The 26,296-nt window shown below is 38.3% G+C and overlaps 2 protein-coding genes across 18 annotated transcripts in view; one reads left to right on the top strand and one right to left on the bottom strand.

The window, feature by feature from the left end:
• The window catches only part of CEP170 (centrosomal protein 170), a 136,134-nt gene extending 113,318 nt beyond the window's left edge, over positions 1-22,816 (bottom strand). For 6 of the 11 annotated variants that reach the window (XM_018060262.1, XM_018060265.1, XM_018060267.1 and 3 more), the window contains exon 1: positions 22,135-22,816. The gene's annotated coding sequence lies outside the window, so the exon portion shown is untranslated. The remainder of the gene's footprint in view (positions 1-22,134) is intronic. The other 5 variants (XM_018060269.1, XM_018060272.1, XM_018060268.1 and 2 more) reach the window with 2 other exon arrangements.
• The window catches only part of SDCCAG8 (serologically defined colon cancer antigen 8), a 243,569-nt gene continuing 240,257 nt past the window's right edge, over positions 22,985-26,296 (top strand). For 3 of the 7 annotated variants that reach the window (XM_018060258.1, XM_018060257.1, XM_013970103.2), the window contains exon 1: positions 22,985-23,297. In XM_018060258.1, the coding sequence (XP_017915747.1) occupies positions 23,231-23,297 (67 nt within the window). In that variant the 5' untranslated portion in view covers positions 22,985-23,230. The remainder of the gene's footprint in view (positions 23,298-26,296) is intronic. The other 4 variants (XM_013970101.2, XM_013970100.2, XM_013970102.2 and 1 more) reach the window with 2 other exon arrangements.

Below are 26,296 nucleotides of genomic sequence, written 5' to 3'. Positions count from 1 at the left end.
CGATACTGTTTTCTGTTTCTTCCCAGTTCAGTATTGAGACGACTGAGTATTTCTGGGAATTTGTCCATTTCTTCTGGGTTGTCCATTTTATTTGCATAATATTGTTCACACTTAGTTCAGTTCAGTCGCTGAGTTGTGTCCGACTCTTTGCGACCCCATGAATCGCAGCACGCCAGGCCTCCCTGTCCATCACCAACTCCCGGATTCACTCAGACTCACGTCCACCGAGTCAGTGATGCCATCCAGCCACCTCATCCTCTGTCGTCCCCTTCTCCTCCTGCCCCCAATCCCTCCAACATCAAAGTCTTTTCCAATGAGTTAACTCTTTGCATGAGGTGGCCAAAGTACTGGAGCTTCAGCTTTAGCATCATTCTTTCCAAAGAAATCCCAGGGCTGATCTCCTTCAGAATGGACTGCCTGGATCTCCTTGCAGTCCAAGGGACTCTCAAGAGTCTTCTCCAACACCACAGTTCAAAAGCATCAATTCTTCGGTGCTCAGCTTCCTTCACAGTCCAACTCTCACATCCATACATGACCAGTAGCCTCAAAAACCCTAGCCTCGACTAGATGGACCTTTGTCGTCAAAGTAATGTCTCTGCTTTTGAATATGCTGTCTAGGTTGGTCATAACTTTTCTTCCAAAGAATAAGCGTCTTTTAATTTCATGGCTGCAGTCACCATCTGCAGTGATTTTGGAGCCCCCAAAAATAAAGTCTGACACTGTTTCCACTGTTTCCCCATCTATTTCCCATGAAGCGATGGGACCAGATGCCATGATCTTCATTTTCTGAATGTTGAGCTTTAAGCCAACTTTTTCACTCTCCTCTTTTACTTTCATCAAGAGGCTTTTTAGTTTCTCTTCACTTTCTGCCATAAGGGCGGTGTCATCTGCATATCTGAGGTTATTGATATTTCTCCTGGCAATCTTGATTCCAGCTCATGCTTCTTCCAGCCCAGCGTTTCTCATGATGTACTCTGCATATAAGTTAAATCAGCAGGGTGACAATATACAGCCTTGACGTACTCCTTTTCCTATTTGGAACCAGTCTGTTGTTCCATGTCCAGTTCTAACTGTTGCTTCCTGACCTGCATATAGGTTTCTCAAGAGGCATCTTCACGACCAAGATAATCACGATGGCATGATCACTCACCTAGAGCCAGACATCCTGGAATGTGAAGTCAAGTGGGCCTTAGAAAACATCACTACGAACAAAGCTAGTGGAGGTGATGGGATTCCAGTGGAGCTGTTTCAAATTCTAAAAGATGATGCTGTGAAAGTGCTGCACTCAATATGCCAGCAAATTTGGAAAACTCAGCAGTGGCCACAGGACTGGAAAAGGTCAGTTTTCATTCCAATTCCAAAGAAAGGCAAAGGCAAAGAATGCTCAAACTACCGCACAATTGCACTCATCTCACACGCTAGTAAAATAATGCTCAAAATTCTCCAAGCCAGGCTTCAGCAAGATATGAACTGTGAGCTTCCAGATGTTCAAGCTGGTTTTAGAAAAGGCAGAGGAAGCAGAGATCAAATTGCCAACATTCGCTGGATCATCGAAAAAGCAAGAGAGTTCTAAAAAAACATCTATTTCTGCTTTATTGACTATGCCAAAGCCTTTGTGTGGATCACAATAAACTGTGGAGAACTACCATAGGCTCCAGCAATCCCATTCCTGAGTATGTATCAGAAGGAAACAAAAACCCTAATTCCAAAAGATATATTAAATATATACCTCAATGTTCAGAGCAGCATTATTTATAGTGCTTCAGATATGGAAGTAATCTAAGAGTCCATCCATCAATAGATGAACGAATAAAAGATGTGGGATATATACTTATATAGAATGAAATATTACTTGAGCCATTACGAAGAATAAAATTTTGCCATTTTAACCAGCATGGATGGACCTGGAAGATATTATGCGAAGTGAAATAAGTCAGTGAAAGACATCTGCATACTGTATGATATCACATATATGTATAATCTAAATACAAAACAAACTAGTGAATATAACAGAAAAGAGACTCACAGATATAGTAGTTACCAGTGAGAGGGAAGAAAGAGGGAAGGGTAGGAAATGGGGAGGGGATTAAGAAGCATGAACTACTATGTATAATATAAACATGTCTCAAGGATATACTGTACACATCAGGACTATTATACAAAATAATGTATAATCTATAAAAATTTTGAATCATTATGTTGTACAGCTGAAACTAACTGTAAATCAACTACTCCAGGACGATCCCCTGGAGGAGGGCACAGTGACCCATGCCAGCATTCTTGTTTGGAGAATGCCATGGACATAGGAATCTGGAGGGCTACAGTCCATGGGGTCACACAGAGTCGGACACAACCGAAGCAACTTACCACAAATCAACTATACCTCAATTTACAAAAAAGAATTAACACTAATTCTTTACAGACTCTTCCAAAAATTGAAGAGGGAAGACATCCTAATCCATTCCATGTGGGCAGCATTATGATGCCAAAGGTAGACAAAGTAACTACAAGAAAACAAAACTAATATATTATTTGATGTAACTATCTTCAACAAAATACTGGCAAACTGAATTCACCAGCATATCAAAAAGATTATATACCAAGGCTACACAGGATTTATTCCTGGAATTAAAAGATGGGTCGACATATAAGGATGTATCAATGTAATAGAGTTTAATACTAAAACGAAAGAAAAAGTGATCAGAAAGGCATCAGTTAACTAATTATGCAGATTGATGCAAAAAAACTATTTGACAACATGCAAAATCCTCTTGTGATAAGTTCTTTGAGTTAAAAAGAAAGGAATCTGATACATCCAGGGCATTAATACATATTATCTGATAAACTGGAAGAATTTCATTTTATCTAAAGAGGAATTTATCCAGAAATATAAATGACCCAATCAAAAATGGGCCAAAGAACTAAACAGACATTTCTCCAAAGAAGACATACAGATGGTTAACAAACACATGAAAAGATGCTCAACATCACTCATTATCAGAGAAATGCGTATCAAAACCACAGTGAGGTACCATTTCACGCCAGTTAGAATAGTGGCTATGCAAAAATGTACAAGCAATAAATGCTAGAGAGGGTGCAGACAAAAGGGAACCCTCTTACACTGTTGGTGGGAATGCAAACTAGTACAGCCACCATGGAGAATAGTGTGGAGATTCCTTAAAAAACTGGAAATAGAACTGCCTTATGACCCAGCAATCCCACTGCTGGGCATACACACCAAGGAAACCAGAATTGAGAGACACGTGTACCCCAATGTTTATCACAGCACTGTTTATAATAGCCAGGACATGGAAGCAACCTAGATGTCCATCAGCAGACGAATGGATAAGAAAGCTGTAGAACATATACACAATGGAGTATTACTCAGCCATTAAAAAGAATACATTTGAATCAGTTCTAATGAGGTGGATGAAACTGGAGCCGATTATACAGAGTGAAGTAAGCCAGAAAGAAAAACACCAATACAGTATACTAACACAATATATGTAATTTAGAAAGATGGTGACGATAACCCTGTATGCGAGACAGCAAAAGAGACACAGATGTACAGAAAAGTCTTTTGGACTCTGTGGGAGAGGGTGAGGATGGGATGATTTGGGAGAATGGCATTGAAACATGTATATTATCATACGTAAAACGAATCACCAGTCCAGATTAGATGCATGATACAGGATGCTTGGGGCTGGTGCACTGGGATGAACCAGAGGGATGGTACGGGGAGGGAGGTGGGAGGGTGGTTCAGGATGGGGAACACATGTACACCTGTGGCGGATTCATGTCAATGTATGGCAAAACCAATATAATATTGTAGAATATTTAGCCTATAATTAAAATAAATAAATTTAAATTAAAAATAAATAAAGAGGAATTTAAGAGATTAAAATATTAGCTCAGAAACTTACTCATATAGTTTCAGAGATTAGACCATATGGAATATGCTCACCCATTAGTCATGAACATATAATTAACATGTGTATGGCTTAAGTTTAAATTTAACAAGCTATACAGATTCAGGGTCCCTAGAGTTTTATACATCATTCTTAAAAAAAAAAAAATGAACAAAACTCTTAAATATATATTTGTGTGTGTGTGTGTGTGTGTGTGTGTGTGTGTGTGTGTGTGTTTTGGGTATGAGAAGAGGTAAGGGCTTTAACCACAAAATGTAAAAAAAAAAAAAAGTAACTCAAGAATTACAAATATTAAAGCCTATTATTGAGAAATGAACATGTTTTCTTGCTTCATTTAAAGTGATTAACAATATAACTAAAATACAACCCCAAACTTCCATTTCCCATAGCATCAATTTCTAACACTGGAATAACTTAGTTAAAGAAGTTTATTAAGAAGTTAAGAAGCCTGCAATCTTAGATATGTTGCAGACTGACTTCCCTGGTGGCTCAGATGGTTAAGCGTCTGTCTACAATGTGGGAGACCTGGGTTCAATCCCTGGGTCGGCAAGATCCCCTGGAGAAGGAAATGGCAATCCACTCCAGCACTCTTGCCTGGAAAATCCCATGGACAGAGGAGCCTGGTAGGCTACATACAGTCCATGGGGTCGCAAAGAGTCAGACACGACTGAGCAACTTCACTTCACACATAATACAAAACTGTATTAGTCTCTACTTTCTGTGCTTCTTAATTTCAGCATTTAAGATATACCACAGCATGATAAAGAGTGGTATTAACAGATGCTGCCTGTCTATAAGTCTTTCCCCATGGCGGAATAATACACTGTACTCTACAGCCCTACAAAACTTAGTTCAAACATCTATCATGCTATCATTTAAACTATAACTTAAAGCGTTACTGATATCTGCAATATTATTATATGATTATGTTCTCTAGATTGCAATGTTACCGTATGTTTCTAGTTGGTGACCTCTTTGAAGGTAGGCAAAGTCTATACTCTTCCACACGCCTTCTTTCAGGAAATGCTCATAAGAAACCTACCAAATTCAGGCACTCTGAGAATTCAAGGTGCCCAAAGAAAAAAAACAAAAAGAAAAACCTGCCCCAGGAACTCAATCCATAGGGAATGCTGGTCAGTAGATGCCAATACAGAGATAAGCCTAAGGTGATACCAGAACAAACAAGCCATTACCCCAGGCTGGGATGGGAACACTGAGGGGAGTAGGACTGCAGTCAGTACGGAGCTGAGAGGCTTTCCATCATCTCTGCATTCCCAGAGCCGAGTACAGTATTTTGCCTCTAGTGTGAGTGACAAGATATTTCTAATGAATGAATGAGTAGCTCTATAGAGCTGCTACAACTCTTCTTGAGTTGAGAATAATCCGGAAATCTGCAAGCATAATGGGTGAGAAATTAATCATTTAACCTTTGCTACAATTAAATCTAGCCTTTAAATCCTGGTTAACTGCCCCCATCTCCACCACCTCCCTGCCTTCAATTGTCTCCCTCTTATTCTCTGTCTTGTCAGATAAGGTGTTTCGGCAGCAGCTGCCAAAGTTTAAAGCTCTGACATTTGGAGGTCACAGGGAGGAGGTAAACACTGACCTAGCCACAGTTCCATTTCCAAGTTCCTGGTAGCTACAGTCAACTTTAAAAACTGACTCTCCTATTAGATCAGAGTTCATTTCAGGATCTAATGGATTACAAATGTGGTATACAGCTTTAAATATTGAAAAAAACAAAACAGAAACTCTGCAAATGTTCACCACAGAACACATTCTCATTACACTTTGAAGTTTCAACATTATATACATTTTACTGCTTTTGTTTATATATTTTTTAAAAAAAGTTGCCTGTCACAGTTCAAATTGAGGACCGACAGCAAGAAGAGTATGTGATTTTTAAGTACTGTAATGATAGAGCCTTGTGATAGGTAAAAACAGTATACCTGATATACAATAACATTACGAAAGAAATTTGAAACAATGCATCACATAACCCACAGCAAAGAACTAGTTTAGTTGGATTATTAGGTTTGAGCGGAAAAATAAAACTATTACACAAATGATCATCAGTGTATTCAACTACTTGAGCTAAAAAAACATGTTCAGGAAAGTCTATCCTTATGCTCTGGCAATCAGTTGGCTGATTATCACCAGATGGCTTTATAGAGAATGAACTTCCTCTCATAACCCTCAATTCCTACAGTAAGAAATAACTGCTGTAGGAAACATCAGCACTATCAATCTACACAGCTGAAAATGCTTTCCTCAACTGATATAATCCTTATTTTAATAAAACCCTATCACCCATGTGACAACTTTTCTTCTGGTATTAGCAGGCATGAAAGGGTGACAATGGTCTCCATGGGCTTGGTCCAGTATCCAGCTGTTTCCTGAATGAATAAACAGTAGGAGAAAGGAAAACGAAAACTTACAACAAAAAAACGTGATCAAGTTCACCTCCTGAAACTGTCATCTGAATGAGCAGTAAAGCTTGTAAATTAAATGAACTAAATCGATGCATCAGCTGCTCATCTAGGCCTTTATAACTTGTACTATGTCTTTAAAAATTACTTTTAATTAAAACACTATCTTAGAACACTTTAAGGTTCACAATAAAACTGAGTGGGGAAGGTACAGAGATTTCCCAATACTCCCAACCACCAAACATGTAGAGCTTCCCCCATTATCAGCATCCCCCACCAAGAGTGATACTTTTTTTTTTTAACAATTCTTGAACCTACACTGACACATCAGTATCAAAGTACCTAGCTTATATTAGGGTTCACCCTTGGTATTCTACATTCTGTGGGTTTTGACATATATACGACTGCATGTATCCTCTGGGCTCCTCTTACTCAACCCTCTTGCACCAAACCTGGCAACCACTGCTCTTTTTACTGTGTCTACACTTTCCTACAATGTCATAGAATTAGAAGTCTTTCAGACTGGCTTCCTTCATTTAGTGATAGGCATTTAAGTTACCTCCACATCTTTTCACAGCTTGATAGCTCATTTCTTTTTAACGCTGAATAATATTCCGTTCTCTGGATGAGTGACAGTTTATTCATTCACTTGTGAAAGGACATCTTAATTGTTTCCAAGTTTTGGAAGTTATGAATAAAGCTGCTATAAATATCATGTCTTTTTATTCTATCATATCAAGTACCTAAAAGATAAGTGGCTAAATTTTAAATAAATGTATAAATTCAGGAGTGCTATTTCACATTTCCCCCCTACTAAAACCCTAATTGAAAATATCCTCAATACTGCAAGCTCTGCCTCTGCCTCTGCCACCTTATATTTCTGAAAATGAGGAAAACATTAGGGCTGCATTTCAGCTAAGGACCCAGGATCAAATAAGGGGCAGACATGATTGACCATTTGTTACAAAGGCAAACACATACTTTTCTATAATCTTTTACTTACAATAATAGATGTGCTATGTATGCTGTGCTGTGCTTAGCTGCTCAGTCATGTCTGACTTTTTGCGACCCCATGGGCTGTAGCCTGCCAGAGCACCTCTGTCCATGGAGATTCTCCCGGCAAGGATACTGGAGTGGGTTGCCATGCCCTCCTCCTCTTTCCCAACCTGGGATTGAACCCAGGTCTCCCGCATTGCGGGTGGATTCTTTATTGTCTGAGTCACCAGGAAAGCACATGCCAGACAGTTCTAAGAACTTCATACACACACATTCACAGTTGTTTTTAACAACAAAAATGATGGAAGGTTTAGGAAGTGTACAAACATACAACAGTTACACTGGAGAACTCCCATTTTACCGAGTACTATAAAATGAATTAATCTATATTTCTTCATTCATAAAGTTACTTAAGTATGACCCACTAATAAGAGGGAGAGAGTGTTAAGACAGAAAGAGTTCACAACCTCACAGAAGCAAAAATAGACAAACAAAAGCTAAGTAAATGAATAAGACAATTTCAGTGACAGTGGGAAGATAGGAACGTGAAAAACAAGACTAGCATAATGTGTTAGGGTGGTGCTGTTTAGGCTGGGTGGTCTGGGAAACATCTCTGAAAAAGCGATATATTCAAGAAAGAACATATTCAAAAATTCAGCTTTGCTGTATAATTAACTTGAGATGAGGGAGATAATGAAATACACTCCTGGGAAAAATGTATTCCTTTTAAAATCCCCAACCGCATCTGAAATAGTACAGTTAATCCAAAAAATTAAATCCACAGCTGTGCTTATTTTGGATACCTACCAAGAAACTTGTTCCATGATCATGTGAACAAAATCTGTACTGGAAAAACTTTTGCTTTCATATACTCTTGATTATTTTGGAACAACTGCTCCAAATTTTACTTTATAATCTGCCATATACACTATTAATTAAACCTTGAAAAACAACAAGCAAATACATGTTGGAAAAAAACCCAATTTATAATACAACTTTTGCCTAAAACAGCATTAAAGAGTAAAAAACTTTTTCATTAAGAAAAATGAAGATGACATTTCAAATATCAATAGTCATATATTCTATATCTGAGTTTACTATATATCTTCAAAAGACTTAGATTTGATGAAAGACTTTTCTATACATTGTCTCGGCAGTAAAGGTTACTGCTAAGTTTTCTCTGCCAGTTTATGAAAAATGTAAAGGCTGATTTGCTTGCTTTTGTAGAACTGTACAACTTTGTTAAAACATAATTTTGTTTCACACCAACAAATCAATTAAGACTCAGATTCAAAGATTTATCAAGTATGTCCTTTGTTCCAGTAACTGCTCTAGGTGCTTATGCTTTCATACCAGCATGAGTGAAACAAAACAAGCACGCGAGAAACATGTTTCCCTGGAAGAAAGTTGAAGTTAAGTGACTTAAGCAAGGTCACAAATCTAACAGTAATAGACAGAAGCTATCTGAATTCAAACCTGGACTTTCATATACCAAGTTTCTTCCACAACTACTCTCTTTGTATTTTTCTCAAGTATTCCTTAAAATGATGCTAGTGATGTCAATTCCTACAGCTTAAGATTTGGCTCAAGAGTTTGAATACGACTGAAAGAATGTATTTTTACCTACTAACATGTTTTGTGACACTGTTTTTGCACAATAAACACTGACAGGTCATGCAAAATTCAATCTATTTTTAATCTACCTCTTACCTTCCTGCTGGCTACCAGTAGGTTCCAACCTTTTCTCCCTAAGAAGTCCATAGACAAGAAAGAATCAGTCAATTTATCTTAAAATCAGAGACCAGAAATCAACTGACCCATCTAGAGGAATGGTATAAATTCAATAAACTAACACAGATCAGAAATCCAGAATTAGAAAGGACAGTAAACTATTCTAGTGCTCAATGCATAACTATGAATCTGAAAACCTTTGTCAAATATCACTAGAAGCAGAAAAAGGTGCACCAAGTTGTCTCAGAGAACTGAAAACAGAACCTACAGGACGGAGTGATGAAGAAAGCAGCTTGAGTTAAGGCTTTATAAGAGCCTGGAGCCCAAATGTTTTTGATTCATCTTTTTTAGTTCACTCTACGACAACAACTTCTCTTGTTTCTATCATTCTTCTGTAATGAATTTCAGCATGTAACTGCCTAACTGTAATATGCCCTTTAAAAACGACTTCTACTCTAATTCAAAAACACACATGAACCCCAATGTTCATTCACAGCAGCACTATTTACAACAGCCAAGACATGGAACCAACCTAAATGCCCATCAACAGAGGAATGGATAAAGATGTGGTGTATATAGATATTACACACACACACACACACACACACACACGAATACTACTCAGTCATAAAAAAGAATGAAATAATGCTATCTGCAGCAACATGGATGGATTTAAGGATTAACATAGTGAGTGAAGTCAGTCAGAATGACAAATACCATATGATATCTATTATATGTATAATCTAAAATATGATACAAATAAACATTTATGAAACAGAAACAGACTCACAAACAGAAGAGAAATGTATGGTTACCAAAGGGGAAAGGTGGTGGAGGAGGGATAAATTAGGAAGCTGGAGTTAGCAGATTCATACTATTATGTATAAAGCAGATAAACAACAAGGTCTAATATACAACACAGAGAACTATATTCAATATTCTGTGATAAATCATAATGAAAAAGAATATGAAAAACAGTATATATATGTATAATTGAATTACTTTTCTATACACCAGAAACTAACACAACATTGTAAATCAACTATACTTCAATTAAAAAAACAAACAAACAACTTTTTCTGCTTATCATCACTACCTTTTCTCCTCTAATTCACTATAAATAAACTGTTTGGGAGGTGGTATAATAGTATCAGTACAATAGATGAAAACTGAAATCAAAAAAATTATTTAAAAGTTTCAAAATAGGTTTTAGACAAGGATACATGTTGTGAATGCATCAGAGAGACACTTACTATTTAATAAGTTGCTAATTACTAGCCTGAATTATGCACTATTTCTTTTTACCTTCATGTTAAATTATAATGCTAATAAATATACCAGTACTGTGCAAAAGAACTATGATGATAGAAGAGTTCTGTATTAACGTCTACACTGTCCAATACCTGAGCCACAGGCCACAATGGGAACTACTAAGCACTTGAAATATGGCAAATGTATTTGAGAAGATTTTTTAATTTTTATTAATTTAAACACAAATATTCACCTACTGCTAGTGGGTACCCTAGCTAGATCAGCTTTATATACACAGGAATCACAGATTATTTACATTAAGGATGACTTCACTTAAATACTTCATACCTTTAGCATAGAAGCACACAGAATGGGAGAAGGAAAATAATTTATATCGGAAAGAGAAAATTCTGGTCTGATCAAATGAGCATGATATTTTCAATGATAAAGATATATAGAATTCATTCATACAAATTAGTAAATTACATAAGCAATGAAGCCTATCTTTGACCAAAAATTGTCAATAGTCACTTCAACTGTTACTATGTCCATAAGTTTGTTCTTTCACATATTATAATTCATTAAACAATTGATGCTTACAAAATTAGGTTTTTCATTATCAGAATATCATTTCAAAGAATACATTTAATACATTTTAAAGAGTGATTTTGATCATTATATTTGAATACTATCAAATGGTAAACTTACTTTGTAAGAGCATATGGTATATATACATATCAAAAAAAAAAAAGATAGAAAGCAGTTTTATAGCAGAACTCAGTATGTATATTAGTAAATTTGGATTTCCAAGGCCAAAGTAACTTTTGGATTTTGAGCATGATACCCTTAGCAGCTTATTTTAAAAATCTAGTTCTGACAACTAGCTTCTTATACACTAGCAAAGCTGGAATATAAGTGAATCTAAGAATATCTTACCTTTCAGAACCTATGTCCTAAAATTAACTTTCAAATAAAGGAATAAATATATTATCATATGTCCTAAGAGCTTATTCTTTTTTAAATGTAAGTTTTTACATCTTGAAAATTTGTTGTACAAAACAATTGTTTAAAAATGATTAGAAGGTATGAAAAAAAATTTTTTAAACCCTGAAAAAGAAAATAAAGAACAAACAGTATAGAGTTTACCTACGAGTGCTTTCCTTCCTTGTTTTTGGCGCTAGGCTTTAAAAACCAGTCTGTTTTAGCTAACCAACTTCCTTACCTTTCAAACATTCTTGAATATCTTCTGACAGTTTACTGAATTTCTGTCCTCTCTCTTCCTCTCAACTGCCTTACTGAATCATGGTCAAAAATATCCTTATAACTGTAAACCCAATGATCTATAACGTCCCTATTACATCACCTCGTAATATCTCTGACCATTCTTACCTTCTGGAAACATTACTTGGCTTCCTGGACTTCTGTGGTCAGTCTCTACTTTCTCTTTAAATCTTTATTTTTTAGGAGGTTAGTTCCCAATATATGTTCTCTTTGAGACTTCAATGAAGCCACTGGAACCCCAGGATCCCAAACCCCTGGCCAATGGACAGGTACTGTCTGTAGCATGTTAGGAACCGGGCAGCGCAGCAGGAAGTAAGCAGCGCAGGAATGATGACGCTTCATCTGTATTTACAGCCGCTCCCCACTGCTCACATTACTGCCTCCTGTCAGGTCAGCAGAAGCATTAGATTCTCACAGGATGGGAAACCCCACTGTGAGGGATCTAGGTTGCCACACAAAAACTGTCTAAAATTGCCTTTCATGAAAACAGTCCTTGGTGCCAAAAAGATTGGGGACAGATGCACTGGACTTCAAATACAGTTTATTAAGTGACACATCTAAATTTCAAGCCAAAACCTCTCTTATAAGATATAGACCTGATCTCCAAGTACTTGTAAATCATTTTCATTTCCAAGTCTCCATCCACCTGTCAGAATTAATCTGAAAAAAAAAAAAAAAAAACCTGCCATCTTTCCATCCTCTGACAAAATCTGCCTTTCCTTCTGTTCTATCTTGATAAATGGCAGTATCAACCACCCAGGTACTCTCTCTCCCAATCTTCCTTTATTTAGATAAATCATATGTGTACACGAAATGTGTACACGAAAACATGTATTTTCTAGTACTTCAAAAAGACCCCTTCAACTTGGATTGACTGGACTGATAACATGGCAGAGAAGGGAATGGGCTGTAATTTAATAAAGAGAAAGAAATTTACAAAGTACTAGCGCACAGGAATTTTTTAAGAATTGATGCCTTTTGAACTGTGGTGTTGGCGAAGACTTTGGAGAGTCCCTTGGACTGCAAGGACTTCAAACCAGTCCATCCTAAAAGAAATCAGTCCTGAATATTCACTGGAAGGACTGATGTTGAAGATGAAACTCCAATACTTTGGCCACCTGATGTGAAGAACTGACTCACTGGAAAAGACCCTGATGATGGGAAAGACTGAAGGCAGGAGAAGAAGGGGACAACAGAGGATGAGATGGATGGTATCACCAACTGGATGGACATGAGTTTGAGCAAGCTCCTGGAGTTGGTGATGGACAGGGAAGCCTGGCGTGCTGCATTCCATGGGGTTGCAAAGAGTCAGACACGACTGAGTGACTGAACTGAAACTTAGCACACAGGAAATACACCATGTTTTGATTTAGAATGCTGAGACTGGGGGAAAAAACTACAAATTGCACCCAGGGAAAAGAGAGAACACTAAGAGCAAGTCAGAGATTAGAAATCCTAGTGACAAAACTAGACACCTGACAATTTAAAAAAAGAAACGGTCGTCGGATAGTATCCTTTGATGAAACATCCATCTTATACAAACTTCATCATATCTTTGGTGAACAACACTTACGAACTTGTAATTAACCTAAAATCCATTAGCAAAACAGTGCCAGATTCTATTAATGAATTATGTTCTGAATGTTATTAACAATAAACTTTAAAAGCCCATTCTCTTGTCCTCAGGCCACCCTCCCCAAATAAATGTCTAAATTTTACTTTGTTTAGCGTTCATTTAATTGCATTCTATTTGTTCCCACCTCTCCAATTTACAAATTTTAAATTCTTTATTCCATATAGTAGATCCTTAACATTCTGAAATCTGTTACAGGAACCACTTAAAATCTTAATGTGGAACCGTGCTCTTTCACCACAAGCAAAGGCTCTTATATTTACTGAATGGCCCAACACAGAATTTCTCACATAAAAGAAGGGTAGGGGAATAGTGGAAGTGCAAGGTAGTAAGGTACTGAACTGAGAAGAAATATTTCATTTCTGGATTTGTGACTGAAGGAAATAGCAGAATCACTGGATTAGAGAATCAGTGTATTCTACGGCCATAGCACCCTGAATATGCCCAATCTCATCTGATCTCAGAAGCTAAGCAGGGTTGGACATTGTTAGTACTTGGATGGGAGAAATAGTATATGTTTCCTTCAATAGCTCTTCAGCTTAATCAAAAACAAAAACTAAACTATCTACCATTCCTCTTCAAAAGCACACACACACATGAACATACAAACAATGAATATCTCGTCTTCCTGTATGACTGGTGTCAATTTTGTCAGCTAGCTATTTATAGAAAAACTGAATTCAGTAACACTCTTCTTAGTCGCTCAGTCGTATCCGACTGTTTGAGACCCCATGCACTGTACCCCGCCAGGCTCCTCTGTCCATGGGGATTCTCCAGGCTAGAATATTGGAATGGGTTGCCATGCCCTCCTCCAGGGGATCTTCCCAACCCAGGGATTGAACCCAGGTCTCCCGTACTGCAGGTGGATTCTTTACAGTCTGAGCCACCAGGGAAGCACAAGAATACTAGAGTGGGTAGCCTATCCCTTCTCCAGGGAGACCTCTCAACCTAGGAATCAAACTGGGGTCTCCAGCATTGTAGGCAGATTCTTTACCAGCTGAGCTACCCAGGAAGCCCTAATACTGGAGTGGGCTGCCATGCCCTCCTCCAGGGGACCTTTCTAGCCCAGGGATCGAACCCAGGTCTCCCATATTGCAGACAGATTCTTTACCATTTGAACCACCAGGGAATACTGTGTATCCCCATGGATACTGGAGAGGGTAGCCTATCCCTTCTCCAGGGATCTTCCCGACCCAGGAATCAAATGGGGGTCTCCTGCATTACAGGTGGATTTTTACCAGCTGAGCCACCAGGGAAGCCCTCAGTAATACCACTGGAATAGAAAACAGTGTACTTCATTTTTAAACTGTTTAATATGACAGTGGTTACTACAAGATATTTCAAAAGTATATTCAGAAAACTTAAATCTGAAACAATTTCAGATGATTTAAGAACGCTTTTGTGAAAAACACACCTCTACAGTTTACTCCGAAATGGATCAATGTAAGAGGGGCTGGTGAACAGACAAAGGTTTATGGCCAGATATGTGATAAAACTAACTAATTCTGCCATAATGTCGATGGCAGAATCAAGATGGTAGGTATGTGAGTAGTCACTATGAAACTATTTCAGTTCCCTTGTATATCTTTAATAATTTCCATTAAAAATAATAGGAAAAAATCCAGAAGAACGATAATAAATCACATACACACAGGCTCTGTATTTTACAACAAAAACTTATCTCATGAATTTACTCTGGTGAAAATGAATAAAATGAATAATCTAAAAAGTAGAAACTCTGAGACCAGTATATATAAAATCTAAGGAATGTAACCAAAGGTGTACTGATAAAAATATTTACAGGCTTGTGTTTTCTCTGAACTAAAAAATAGTTGAAAAACTTGAACTGATCATTCAATAATTAGTAGAGATAAATATTAAAGATTTTTTAAAATAATAAATTTAAAACATTAAAATAAAAATAACAGATGAAAAAAGTTCATTCCTTAAAAAGTATTAAAACCCTTGGCAGATTTTTTTTTTTCATTCATTACAGATATTTTGGGCTTGATGGAACTTGAACCAAAACATTTCTTCAAATCTAATATTATCAAATGATACCACACTTGTGGCGCTGGGAAGAGGATCACTAAATGTAATTACAGCTTTCATGCCTTTTATATCTAATGAGTTTTTCAAAATAAACCTCTGAGGTAGCTGAACTATTGCCAGCTTTATTTTATAAACAAAGAAACCGAACTTCTGGAATTAAGTGACATACCTTGTTCCTGTTGCTGTTTAGTCACTAAGTCGTGACAAGCTCAAGATCACACAAGTAATGCCTCTGAGGCAATTCCTGATAACAAATTCTTCTCACTGCAACTGTCTCTCCTGTTCAAACCTCAGTAGCAGCAGTGGTCACATCCATCCACCTAGGAAAGATCTTGCTGTTGTTCAGTCTCTAAGTCGTGTCTGGCTCTTTGCAACCCCATGGACTGCAGCAAGCCGAGACTACACTATCTCTCAGAGTTTGCTCAAATTCATGTCCACTGAGTTGATGACGCTATCTAACCATCTCATCCTCTGCTATTTCCTTCTCCTTTTGCCTTCAATCTTTTCCAGCATCAGGGTCTTTTGCAATGAGTCAGCTCTTCGCATCAGGAGGCCTAGTACTGGAGTTTTAGCTTCAGCAACAGTCCTTTTAATGAATATTCAGGGTTGATTTCCTCTAAGATTGACTGGTTTGAAATCCTTGCAGTCCAAAGGACTCTCAAGAGTCTCGTCCAGTACCACAATTCAAAAGCATCAATTCTTCGGCTTAGCCTTCTTTATGGTCCAACTCTCACATCTATACATGACTACTGGAAAACCCATAGCTTTGCTATATGGACCTTTGTTGGCAAAGTGATGCCTCTGCTTTTTAATACACTTTCTAGTTTTGACAGGGGCTTCCCAGGTGGCACTAATGGTAAAGATCCGCGAATGCAAGAGACATGTCCCTAAGTAGGGAAGATCCCCTGCAGGAGGGGGTGGCAACCCTCGCCAATATTTTTGCCTGGGGAATACCATGGACAGAGGAGCCTAGTGGGCTACAGTCCACAGAGTCACAGAGAGACATGACTGAAATGACTTAGCACAGGTTTGTCATTGCTTTCCTTCCAAGGAGCAAGCATCTTTTAACTTCATGGCTGCAATTACTTTCTCAAAGAATGATATTACCTAACCAGTCTCTAAAATAGTAGCTCTCGAGATGCAGAATATTGTATACAGACACTATCTTTGTGTAAAAGAGGGTAAATAGTATAAAAACATATACAGTATTTACTTAAATTGAAAAAAATTCACTGCAAGGATACATTAAAAAGTTACCTATTAGATTGGCAGAAGTGGTTAAGTCAGCAGATAAGGTGGATGGGTGAGAGGATTTTTCACATTATTTTTCTAATAGTTTGACTTTTTTGGACCATTTTAATGTGCCATGTGAATGACTACTTAAGAATAAATTAAAAATAACAGTCCATCACTCTCTATCCCTTTACTCTGATTTACTTTTATTCACAGCATCTATGCTTAACTTTATATAATTATATAATTATCCACATCCATACCAGACAGTAAGCTTCAACCAACTCCCTTAGTATTAGAGGATATAATGATTTTCTCTTTAATTAAAAACAAACAAACAAAACATTCAAATGGTTTTCATAATCCTTGTTGACACACAGACAAAGGTGACCTTCTTCCTCCAGCACACTTTATGTAACTTTTTTTCTATTTATAAATTTGCATGGTACGTCCTTGGCTATATCCAATACATGCGCAGGATAAAGATATAAGAGGGCTTGCTTGTTAAATTTATAAATGTCAAAAAGCCAGGAAGAGAAGCTAATCCCTTGGATGACAGAATCATTATTCAAGAAGATCTCAAGTTTTAACTACCTTCAATTAGATGATATTTAAAAGGGCTAAAGGTAAACATTGTTTAAAAACATTATCTACATGTATATTCAGAATGGGAAAGATCCTAACATAAAAAAGGTGCATGTTTATATTGACCACATCAGTGATTTCCAGACAAATTTTTCTAAGAAACAGAATGGGAAATAACAGAAGGCCAACTTTTTATTGTTTATTTAAGAACACGAAAACAAAACCCAAAGATTAATATCAAAAGAAACTTACTACCTACCAACACTATCATTTCATAAAAAAAGGTCATTTTAACACCAGAAAAATAGAAATACAGAATATAAAAAAGAAAATAATCCCTTGAATTGGATAAATATAACTTGAAAAGCCACATAGCATTTTTCTGCTTAGAACTGGTAAGATATTACCGTTGCTGGAGTTAACACAATTTTAGACTGTAAACACAACTGAATGGCCTGAATTAAGGAAAGGGATAATTTCACTACACTGCATTCAGACCACAACTGCAGAACTAAATGTGGAAGCAGAATCAGAACAGAAAAGAACAGCACTGACGAAACTGACTGACAGATCTAGTGATAGAGATGAGGAGGGTAAAGGAAACTGCATCATATGAAGTTGTCGAGGTTGCAGATTTAACTTAGAAAAGGGAAAACCTGGCAGAGAACCACTATCTTGAGAAAAACCTTACTGTATCTCACAAAAGAACTATACCCAATAGAATAACTTACATAGTAAAGCAGATGCTAGCTCAGTTTAAATAAGGGCTTTCTATTATAATTTTCAAAGGCCAAATTAGCCATCCTATGGCCGTTTGTTCTTGGAAGTGTTGCTCATGGAGAAGGTGGGCTCAGTAAGATCTCAGGGATTAGTAATAAATGGCACATCGTTTGAGATGACTTCTAAAGTCTCCTCTGATTCTAAAATAATGTGAATTAGGAGGAAATGAATGTTATTTTTTTAAACTTACTGAAAAAAGATGAATGAAAACAATTTTGGCTTCAGTCAAAAAGACAAAGGTTCAGTTAATAGGCTTTACCACTGAGTAATGAATCACACAGAGGCAAAATTATTCACTAACTCAGGACCTCAAGTATTTTCAACTTTAAGTATAAAATAATACCTTACTTATACAAGGTTGCATGAATTACACAGAGACACACAAAATGCCTGGCACTTTGTGGGTACTCAATACACAGTAAGTATTACTCATTGCCTGGAGAATCCCATGAAAAGAGGAGCCTGGCAGGCTATACTCCACAGGTTGCAGAGTCAGGACACAACTGAACAGCTAAGCACACACATACGTTACTCATGTATTCAGTAAATATTATGTTCCAAAGGGTAGTATTTTCTATATTATTTGTTAGCCACCAATACACTTAAACAATAACTTGTTCTCTGCTGTGTTTTGTTTTCTGTTTTTCAAACCTATGCAATGCATGCTTGGAATTCAATTCTATGTCTATGCCTCGCATAACCTCTGTTGGATGAAAGAAATTTCTATAACCTTGGTTTTGTTGGTTTCCTTTCTAGCTCTGAATAGGAGTGGGGTTTACTTTAGTACATACCAGCTATGTCATTCATTTTGCCCAAGAAATATAATATACTGTTGCATAATCATTTCAACTAAACTGGACTATATATCCAATTTAATCAAGCATACTAGAGGGCAAGGAGATCAAACCAGTCAATCCTAAAGGAAATCAGTCCTGAATATTCACTAGAAGGACTGATGCTGAAATTGAAGCTCCAATACTCTGGATACCTGATACGAAGAACTAAATCATTGGAAAAGACCCTGATGCTGGGAAGATTGAGGGCAGGAGGAGAAGAGGCCGACAGAGGATGAGATGGTTGGATGGCATCACCAACTCAATGGACATGAGTTTGAACAAACTCCAGGAGATAGTGAAGGACAGGGAAGCCTGGCATGCTGCAGTCCATACAGTCTCAAAGAGTCAGACACGACTTAGCAACCAAACAACAACTACCGACAGATGTTTTCTTACTCTTTTAGACAGCCTACACTGGCTACTCATTGCTGAGCACTTCCCTCGAGAAATATTTGAGTAAATAAAGACCCATTCCACCAAGGGTAGTTATTAGAAATCTTAGTTATTAACAAAAGTTTATGAAATATAAATAGTCTGAGGTTTCTCCCCATTAGAGGAAACTCATTTTTTACTGAAACACATAACACTTAATGCTTCAGTCAATAATATTTATCCACCATATTTTTTTCAGACAGTATGCAATTCTTTTTTATATACTTACAGAATAATTCACAACTATACAGATATTTCAGTTGGCAGTTTAATATCATGCTGTCTGTTAAGATATTTATAAGGACAGTATACTGCTTATCCCCCCAATGTTCATGATAAAGAAGAAAAGAAAATCACTACACATTAATTAAAATACCAAGTTATTTTTCAGGGACAGAATTTTGTTGAGTAAAACTCATACCGACAACAAGTTTAAACATATACAGTATTTAGTACTAGATGAGTGATAGCTGTCACTATCAGATGCAACAATAAAACTAGTTTCGGGAGGCTTTTGGGTTTTTTTAAAGAGATAAAAGGAAACAAGAAACTGATACTTGGAACAAATAAAACAAATCCTTAAGCAATAGGGTTTTTTAAATCACCTAGATATTCATACTAATTGACACAATGTATGATAATTTTATAGTGTAAATTTGAAAAGCATGCAGATGGTTATTTACTTCCATAATAAAGTAATTTTAGCACATCATTAAATTTAAAAGTAGAATACATTTCAAGTTTGATTTAATTCCACATGATGAATTTAATTACAAATTATTTTTAAGTAAGACGAAATTTAAGAGACATACTAATTCTCTTTTAAGTCTATCAAAATACAATGTAGAACTAAAGGATTAAAAAGTGTAAGACAATAAAACCACTTTCTGGCAAAATCAACTGAATAAAAGAGCATAATTTTAATTAAAAAGTTCAATGTGAATTTTCTTCCCTCTAACAGTAAGCTCTTGTTTAACTTGAATATAACAAAATTCACTGAATTTAAGAACGATGAACTTCATGAGCTCCTATAACAGTTTATAGAGTTGATCATACTATAAAATAGTACTGAATAGCAAAAGATAACATTAAAATATGGTTACTAATATGAAGTAGGGGGAAAATTCCAACAGTTTCTGTTTTTATGAAAAGCCCACTTTAAGGCATCTTTTCCCGTATCAGAAAGTTAACTTATGAAACTAAAGTTCCTCTTCATTAGTATTGCTTTTACATCAAAAGAAAAAGACTAGATAATACAACTATGAGGTATTAATAAACTTGACTGTCACAGACAACTCAAAGAGCATGCAGAAAAGCATTCCACAATTTTGACAGGGTAGGGGGACTAAGGGACACAGATGAAAGAGCACATTGGAAAAAAGACCTTGGTTTTATCTGACTCTGCCTTTCATTAGCAGTTGGGCTTGGACAGACAAATCAGTTGACTTTCCAAGTTTTAATATCTTCCTCTGTCTCTGTCAAGTGCATTTAGATTTTTCAGTTTTAAAACAAACAAAAAAAATTCTACAAAATTTATAAAGTTAGGAAAAAGTAAAAGCAGCACTGGTTTTACTATTTAAAGAAATTGCAGAAAAATACAAAATGGTTTGTAACGTGCAATGTAGTATTTCCAGAGTAGAATTCCTATATCATTGCACACGCCCCGCTAAGGTTATATTAGTGAAGATCTGGATACTGTATTCATAATGTAACTCTCTCCTTTTACATCATTCCTCCACCGGGTCCTCCCCTTCCTGCTTCAATCTCTTTTGCTGGTTTTAATGCCAGCAAACGACTGTATGCACTGTAAGCTTAACAATAAAATCACTTTAAGCAATGCATTTTCAATCAAGTGCATCATCTACTTCACTACATTTCTCCCAAGCGGGTAAATTTTCATTAAGAGAATAAAAACATGCATTTAAAAATTCAGAAACAGAAATGTACCAGGCCTATTTTTAATTCTGAGTGCTTAAAAAACAAAACGGAAAGATGTATCCTACCCTATTCCCTTAGGAACGTGAATGCGTTACCCACCCAATGAAAAAACATTCTGCTGGTTCATCTTCCTGCTACACAAACAGCTTTGTCGTCAGGCCCTTCCTAGTCCTTTCTTCATCGTGATCTAGTAATTTTACATGGATCACCTTGGCAATGCTTGGACAGGCACTGTCCCTGTCTTCCTGGAGCTTACATTTTCAAAAAAAAAAACTCCGCTAAACACTAAAAAAAACCCACAAAAGCCCAGAGATTTTTATGACTTAGGATCCAAATCCCACATCTTCCCGCCCCTGGTTAGGCAGCTGCTAATTCTTCTTCCCCTGGCAATGAGGGGACCCATACCAAAGCCCACATTTGAATCTCCAGGACAATGAAGTCGACAGGAAGCCACTCTCTCCTCCCCCGGGTTACTACGGAGCCACAGCCTGCACGGGTGCTGTGGCCCGGCGGGCTGAGTGACACCACATCTTCCACGCCCTCCCACCACGTCCAAAACGCTCTTCGCCAGACCTCTCCATACCGCCCCACACCCCAAAACCAACCACACAAAAAGGGTCGACACCGGGAGCTGCTCAGACCGGGAAAAACCCCTTCTCCAGCTGCAGCGCAGCCATTCCCTCCACTGCTCCGCCCGCACCCCTGCAAACAGCTCGGGCGGAGGGGGCTGCACAAAGCCAGGACAGCCAAAGACGACTCAATACGTGGACACTAGCAGGGGAAGCCGGGCCGCTGGACCAGGGGACGCGGGGTTGGGGTGGGGGGTAGGGGGGGGGACTCTGGGGGGATGGGCGTCCCCGCCGAGTCCCAGGTCCGGGGGAGGGGGCGGCGCGCGGAGCCTCGGGGAAGCGCCCCTCGCCGCTGGCCCTCACCCTCGCCCGCTGCGGGCCGCGCCCGAGCCCCCGCTGCAAACCCGAGGAGCAGGGTGTGGAAAGGCGGCGGCGACGGCATCAGAGCGCATCACTTACCCCTCACTGCTGAGAGGCACCGGACGGGGGGGCGGGGCGCGCCGCGTCCCGTGAGTCTTTCGCAAGCGTCCTCCCCCACCCTGTCGTCGTCGCCGCCGCCGCCGCGGTCGAACTCTGGGCCCCTCGGCGCTGCTGGGCAATAACGTTATTCCACACACGCTCCGCACATAGCGGTAACGGCAAGGAGCGGCCGCTCAGTGCGCAGGCGCCTGGGGAGAGGGCGAGGAGCCCGGCCCTACCCCTTCTCCGGCCCAGTCCCGGCGAACTCCTACTGCGCAGGCGCCGAGCACAGACAATGAAAAGGAGTTGTGCGGGGGGTCTCAACCACAGGCCTTTCCAGCTGCTGACTGCGCAGGCGTACGCCGAAGACCTGCTTCAACAATGAACAGGACCCGGGCTTTAGCTGGGACCGCAACGGGCTGGGACTACAGTTCCCAGCGGGCAGTGCGCCAACTCTAAGCTGCTGTCGGGTCGCTGGGCTTGATTGCGTGTCAGCCGCTTTCACGATCTACGCCGTTTGGGAAATTCAGAGCTTCTTTTTCTTGAAAATTTATTTAGCAGTGTTGAGAGATGTTGAGGCTGAAGGGTGTAGGAGCTCGTTATTTGCGTTCTTGAGAATCCTCAAGAATCAACTGCATATTAGTGAATTTAGAAGAATAAATAAAGCCTTTCAACGAGCCCTTTCTGTCAGTTAGGTGGTCCAGACAGTAGGATGGGATGAAGGCAGGACTAAGCCTGACTAGGCTACAGAAATGGGCGGAGCCTCCAAGCAGTCTCTTGGCAACCGGATCTGGTCGCCAAACCGCCAGAGCGTGAGCTTCGAGCGCGTTGCCCTCTGGGAATTGTAGTCTTTGGGCGGGTTCGTAGGAACTTCGAGACTGTAGACTGAGACACTGAGGACTACAGCTTCCGACGTCCACCACGAGGCCCCGAGGGTGGAAAAAGGCCCGAAATCTCCGGGATTCCTTGATCCCCTGTGACAGCAGCTGCAGGAAGCAGGCGGGCGCATCCTAGGGGCTGAGGCCTCTTATTCTTGGAGGGGAGGACACTGGACACTTCCGCACGCAACTCCCATCTCTGGCCCCCGAGTGTGTGCATGGCGAAGTCCCCGGAGAACTCTACCCTGGAGGAGATTCTGGGGCAGTGTCAACGTAGTCTCCGGGGTGAGTTTCTCCGAACCTCTGTGCCCTAGCTCCTTGATACCAGGACCTCGTGGCTGGGAGTTGACCTGGTGCGGTTCTTGACACCTTGGTTCAGCCTTTGCCAGACTGCAGAGAAAGAAGATGGATGTTGCTGTGGAAGGATTAAATAGTTGTGTTTGTTTTTACGTTTAAGCAGCGTTGTTTCCCTTGATTCCCATAGTGACCTGAACCAACTCCCTGATTGTCTTGGGCATCTTTTTTCACCCGAGGCCCGCAGAAACTCTTGGATGGCTATATGCCTGTTCTGTCCAGTTCTCATACCTCTCTTTATAATCCAGTAAATTCCTGATGCTCTCTTTACACATTCAAATTATGTGTAAAATTGAATGTGATTTATTGGACCCGGGGCGGGGGGGGGGCGGGTGACCACTAATAATTATTTTAATCGCAACTGCTTCTATTTAGTGGTCTAGGCTATTTACATATATTAATCACTTAAAACTTACAACCTTATGACTGTCCTTCTACACATGGGGAAATAGAGGTCGAAAAGGTTAAGTTAGGCCAAAGCCAACATAGCTGGTTAGTGGAAGAGCCAGGTATTAAATTCAGTTAGACTTGTATGCCTTGAAAACCTGTTTGTCTTTATTAATCATGTCTCAGTTACTATTACTGAAACTTTGTTTAGTTAATTCAGATTTTCTTACTATAGTACCCAATGAGTAGCATAAGAAAATCTGAATTAACTAAAGTTTCACTAATAGTAATCGTGATATTATTAATAAAAGTGACGTAGATAGTCTATCATCTTGAACATCCCATATAACATCTAGAAAATCTCATTTCTCTTATTTTAAGGTAGAAGTTATGATATTATCTACATGGTTCTTGTGAGGAGCAAATGAAATAATTCAAATAAAGCAGTGATTCTTCAGACTTTTTGTTAACTCTTAGCCATAAGTAAAAATATATTTTATGAGTCTTATATATATAGGCTAGGGGCTTCCCAGGTGACTTAGTGGTAAAGAACTTGCCTGCCAATGCGTAGTACACAGGAGACGGGAGTTCGATACCTGGGTGGGAATGGTTCCCTGGAGGAGGAAATGGCAACCCAGTTTTCTTGCCTGGGAAATCTCAAGGACAGAGGAGTTTGGCGGGCTACAATCCATACAGTCTCAAAGAGTTGGCCACGACTTAACCACTGAGCATGCGCGCAATGCATACAGACTAAAATAAAAGTTTCATTAAAGAATATTTATTCTACTAGAAGTAATTCACTCCACTTTCTGTTCCTTTGCCTTTTCTTAACCCTTTAGGTCATGACCAACAGCTTTACACATATTTAAAGCATTTAAAACGTTGACTCATTCATTAATTTAGTGCCTACTATACATTAGACATACCCCATGCTGAGAATATAAGGAACTACACAAAGTGACTGTCCTCAGGAAGATTTTGGATTAATGCAGTGAAGGACAGTAAAATAGCTACAGATTATCACGATTAAAAAAAAAGAAGGGTAAAGATCAGTACTTGACACATAAGCCCTTGTTAAATGTTAGCTGTAATTTATAATTGGTACTTGTGGCAAAGTGAAGATTTTTTGAGGGGAAAAGAGACTTGAATCTAGTGAGTCTAGACTTTGAAAGGTTATTACCTATTGTTTCCATCTGTCAGCAGTGTTATAAACTGTCAACATTCTCAGTATTCTAACTGCAAGAGTAAAATCACTAGTCTGGATGAATATCTTCATCAGCCTACTGATGTTTCAAGAGGTGTTAGATACATAAATAACCACTTCTAACTTTTCATTTGAAAACAAGAAAATACTGTGCAGAATGATAGTACCAGTGGCATTTAATTTTTGAGGTTGGTTAGAAAAAAATTCTGTTTTCCATTATGTTCCTCCTAGTTCTTCTCCTTTAACTTTAGTATGAACCTTTATTTAAACATTTGAGACTATTTAATATTAGGCATTTTGATGCAGTTAATTTCAAACTGTTATAGTCGTGTCCGACTATTTGCGACCCCGTGGGCTGTAGCCTACCAGGCTCCTCTGTCCATGAGATTTTCCAGGCAATAGTACTGGAGTGGATTGCCATTTCCTTCTCCAGGGGATTGAACCCAGCTCTCCTGCATTGTAGACAGACACTTTACCGTCTGAGCCACCAGGGAATTCATGTATTTAATACCCACAATACTGCTTTCAGTAATTATAGAGTGAAGAGTTCTTATTCAAAGATAAGATATTTTAAAATGAAATAAGAATTTAGTGTTATAACAATATAAGATAGTGAAAACATAATCAAGAGCAAACAAAGCAGAGAAAAGTTTGTTATTAATTTTTAGTGATAGTTTTAACAATAAATTGAGAAATGCAACTAGGAAATTTTCATCGGTTTTCAGCACTTATCATATATTTAGTAGCATTTTAATTTTTATGTTTATTTATGAAATAGTTTATATAACAGCTTATGGAAGGAAACAAAACAGAACTAATACTGAAGAGAAGCACAATCAGAAGTTCTTCACTTCACACATTATCAATGACCATTTTTAGATAGAATAATTCCCGTTTAAAGTTAAAATGTGTGTTTCTGAATAAACACAGTATGATGGCATTATTTTGTATATGAAACTTCATTATTTTAAGCATTTGTGTCTGACAACTCTAGAATTGTGTTGCTATACAATCAGATAAAATGCAAAATGTAAAGTTCTTTTGTTTTTTCCTACTCACCATTACTTTCCCAAAATGTCTTGTCTAGTTCATTCTTAAAGAAAAGGTCATAGATATTCTTGATCTTTCCTCACAAGTTATTTCTCTGGTTAACTCAATAACTATACATGTAATCATTACTAATTCTTTCCTTTGTATTTAGCCAGGAAGTAGACATGTAAAAATGCAAAATGGTTTTACAATTTCCCCATGATAGTTTCTTGTTTTTATAGCTTTCCCTCATTTCTTTACTTTAAATATAATTTGTTGAACTATTGTTAATAGCATATGAAGAATCTGA

Source organism: Capra hircus, chromosome 16 (assembly GCF_001704415.2).
Source record: "Capra hircus breed San Clemente chromosome 16, ASM170441v1, whole genome shotgun sequence".
In the NCBI taxonomy this organism is placed as follows: Eukaryota; Metazoa; Chordata; class Mammalia; order Artiodactyla; family Bovidae; genus Capra; species Capra hircus.
The sequence above is the reverse complement of the archived record's forward strand: the minus strand, read 5'-3'. Positions and strand labels throughout refer to the sequence as shown.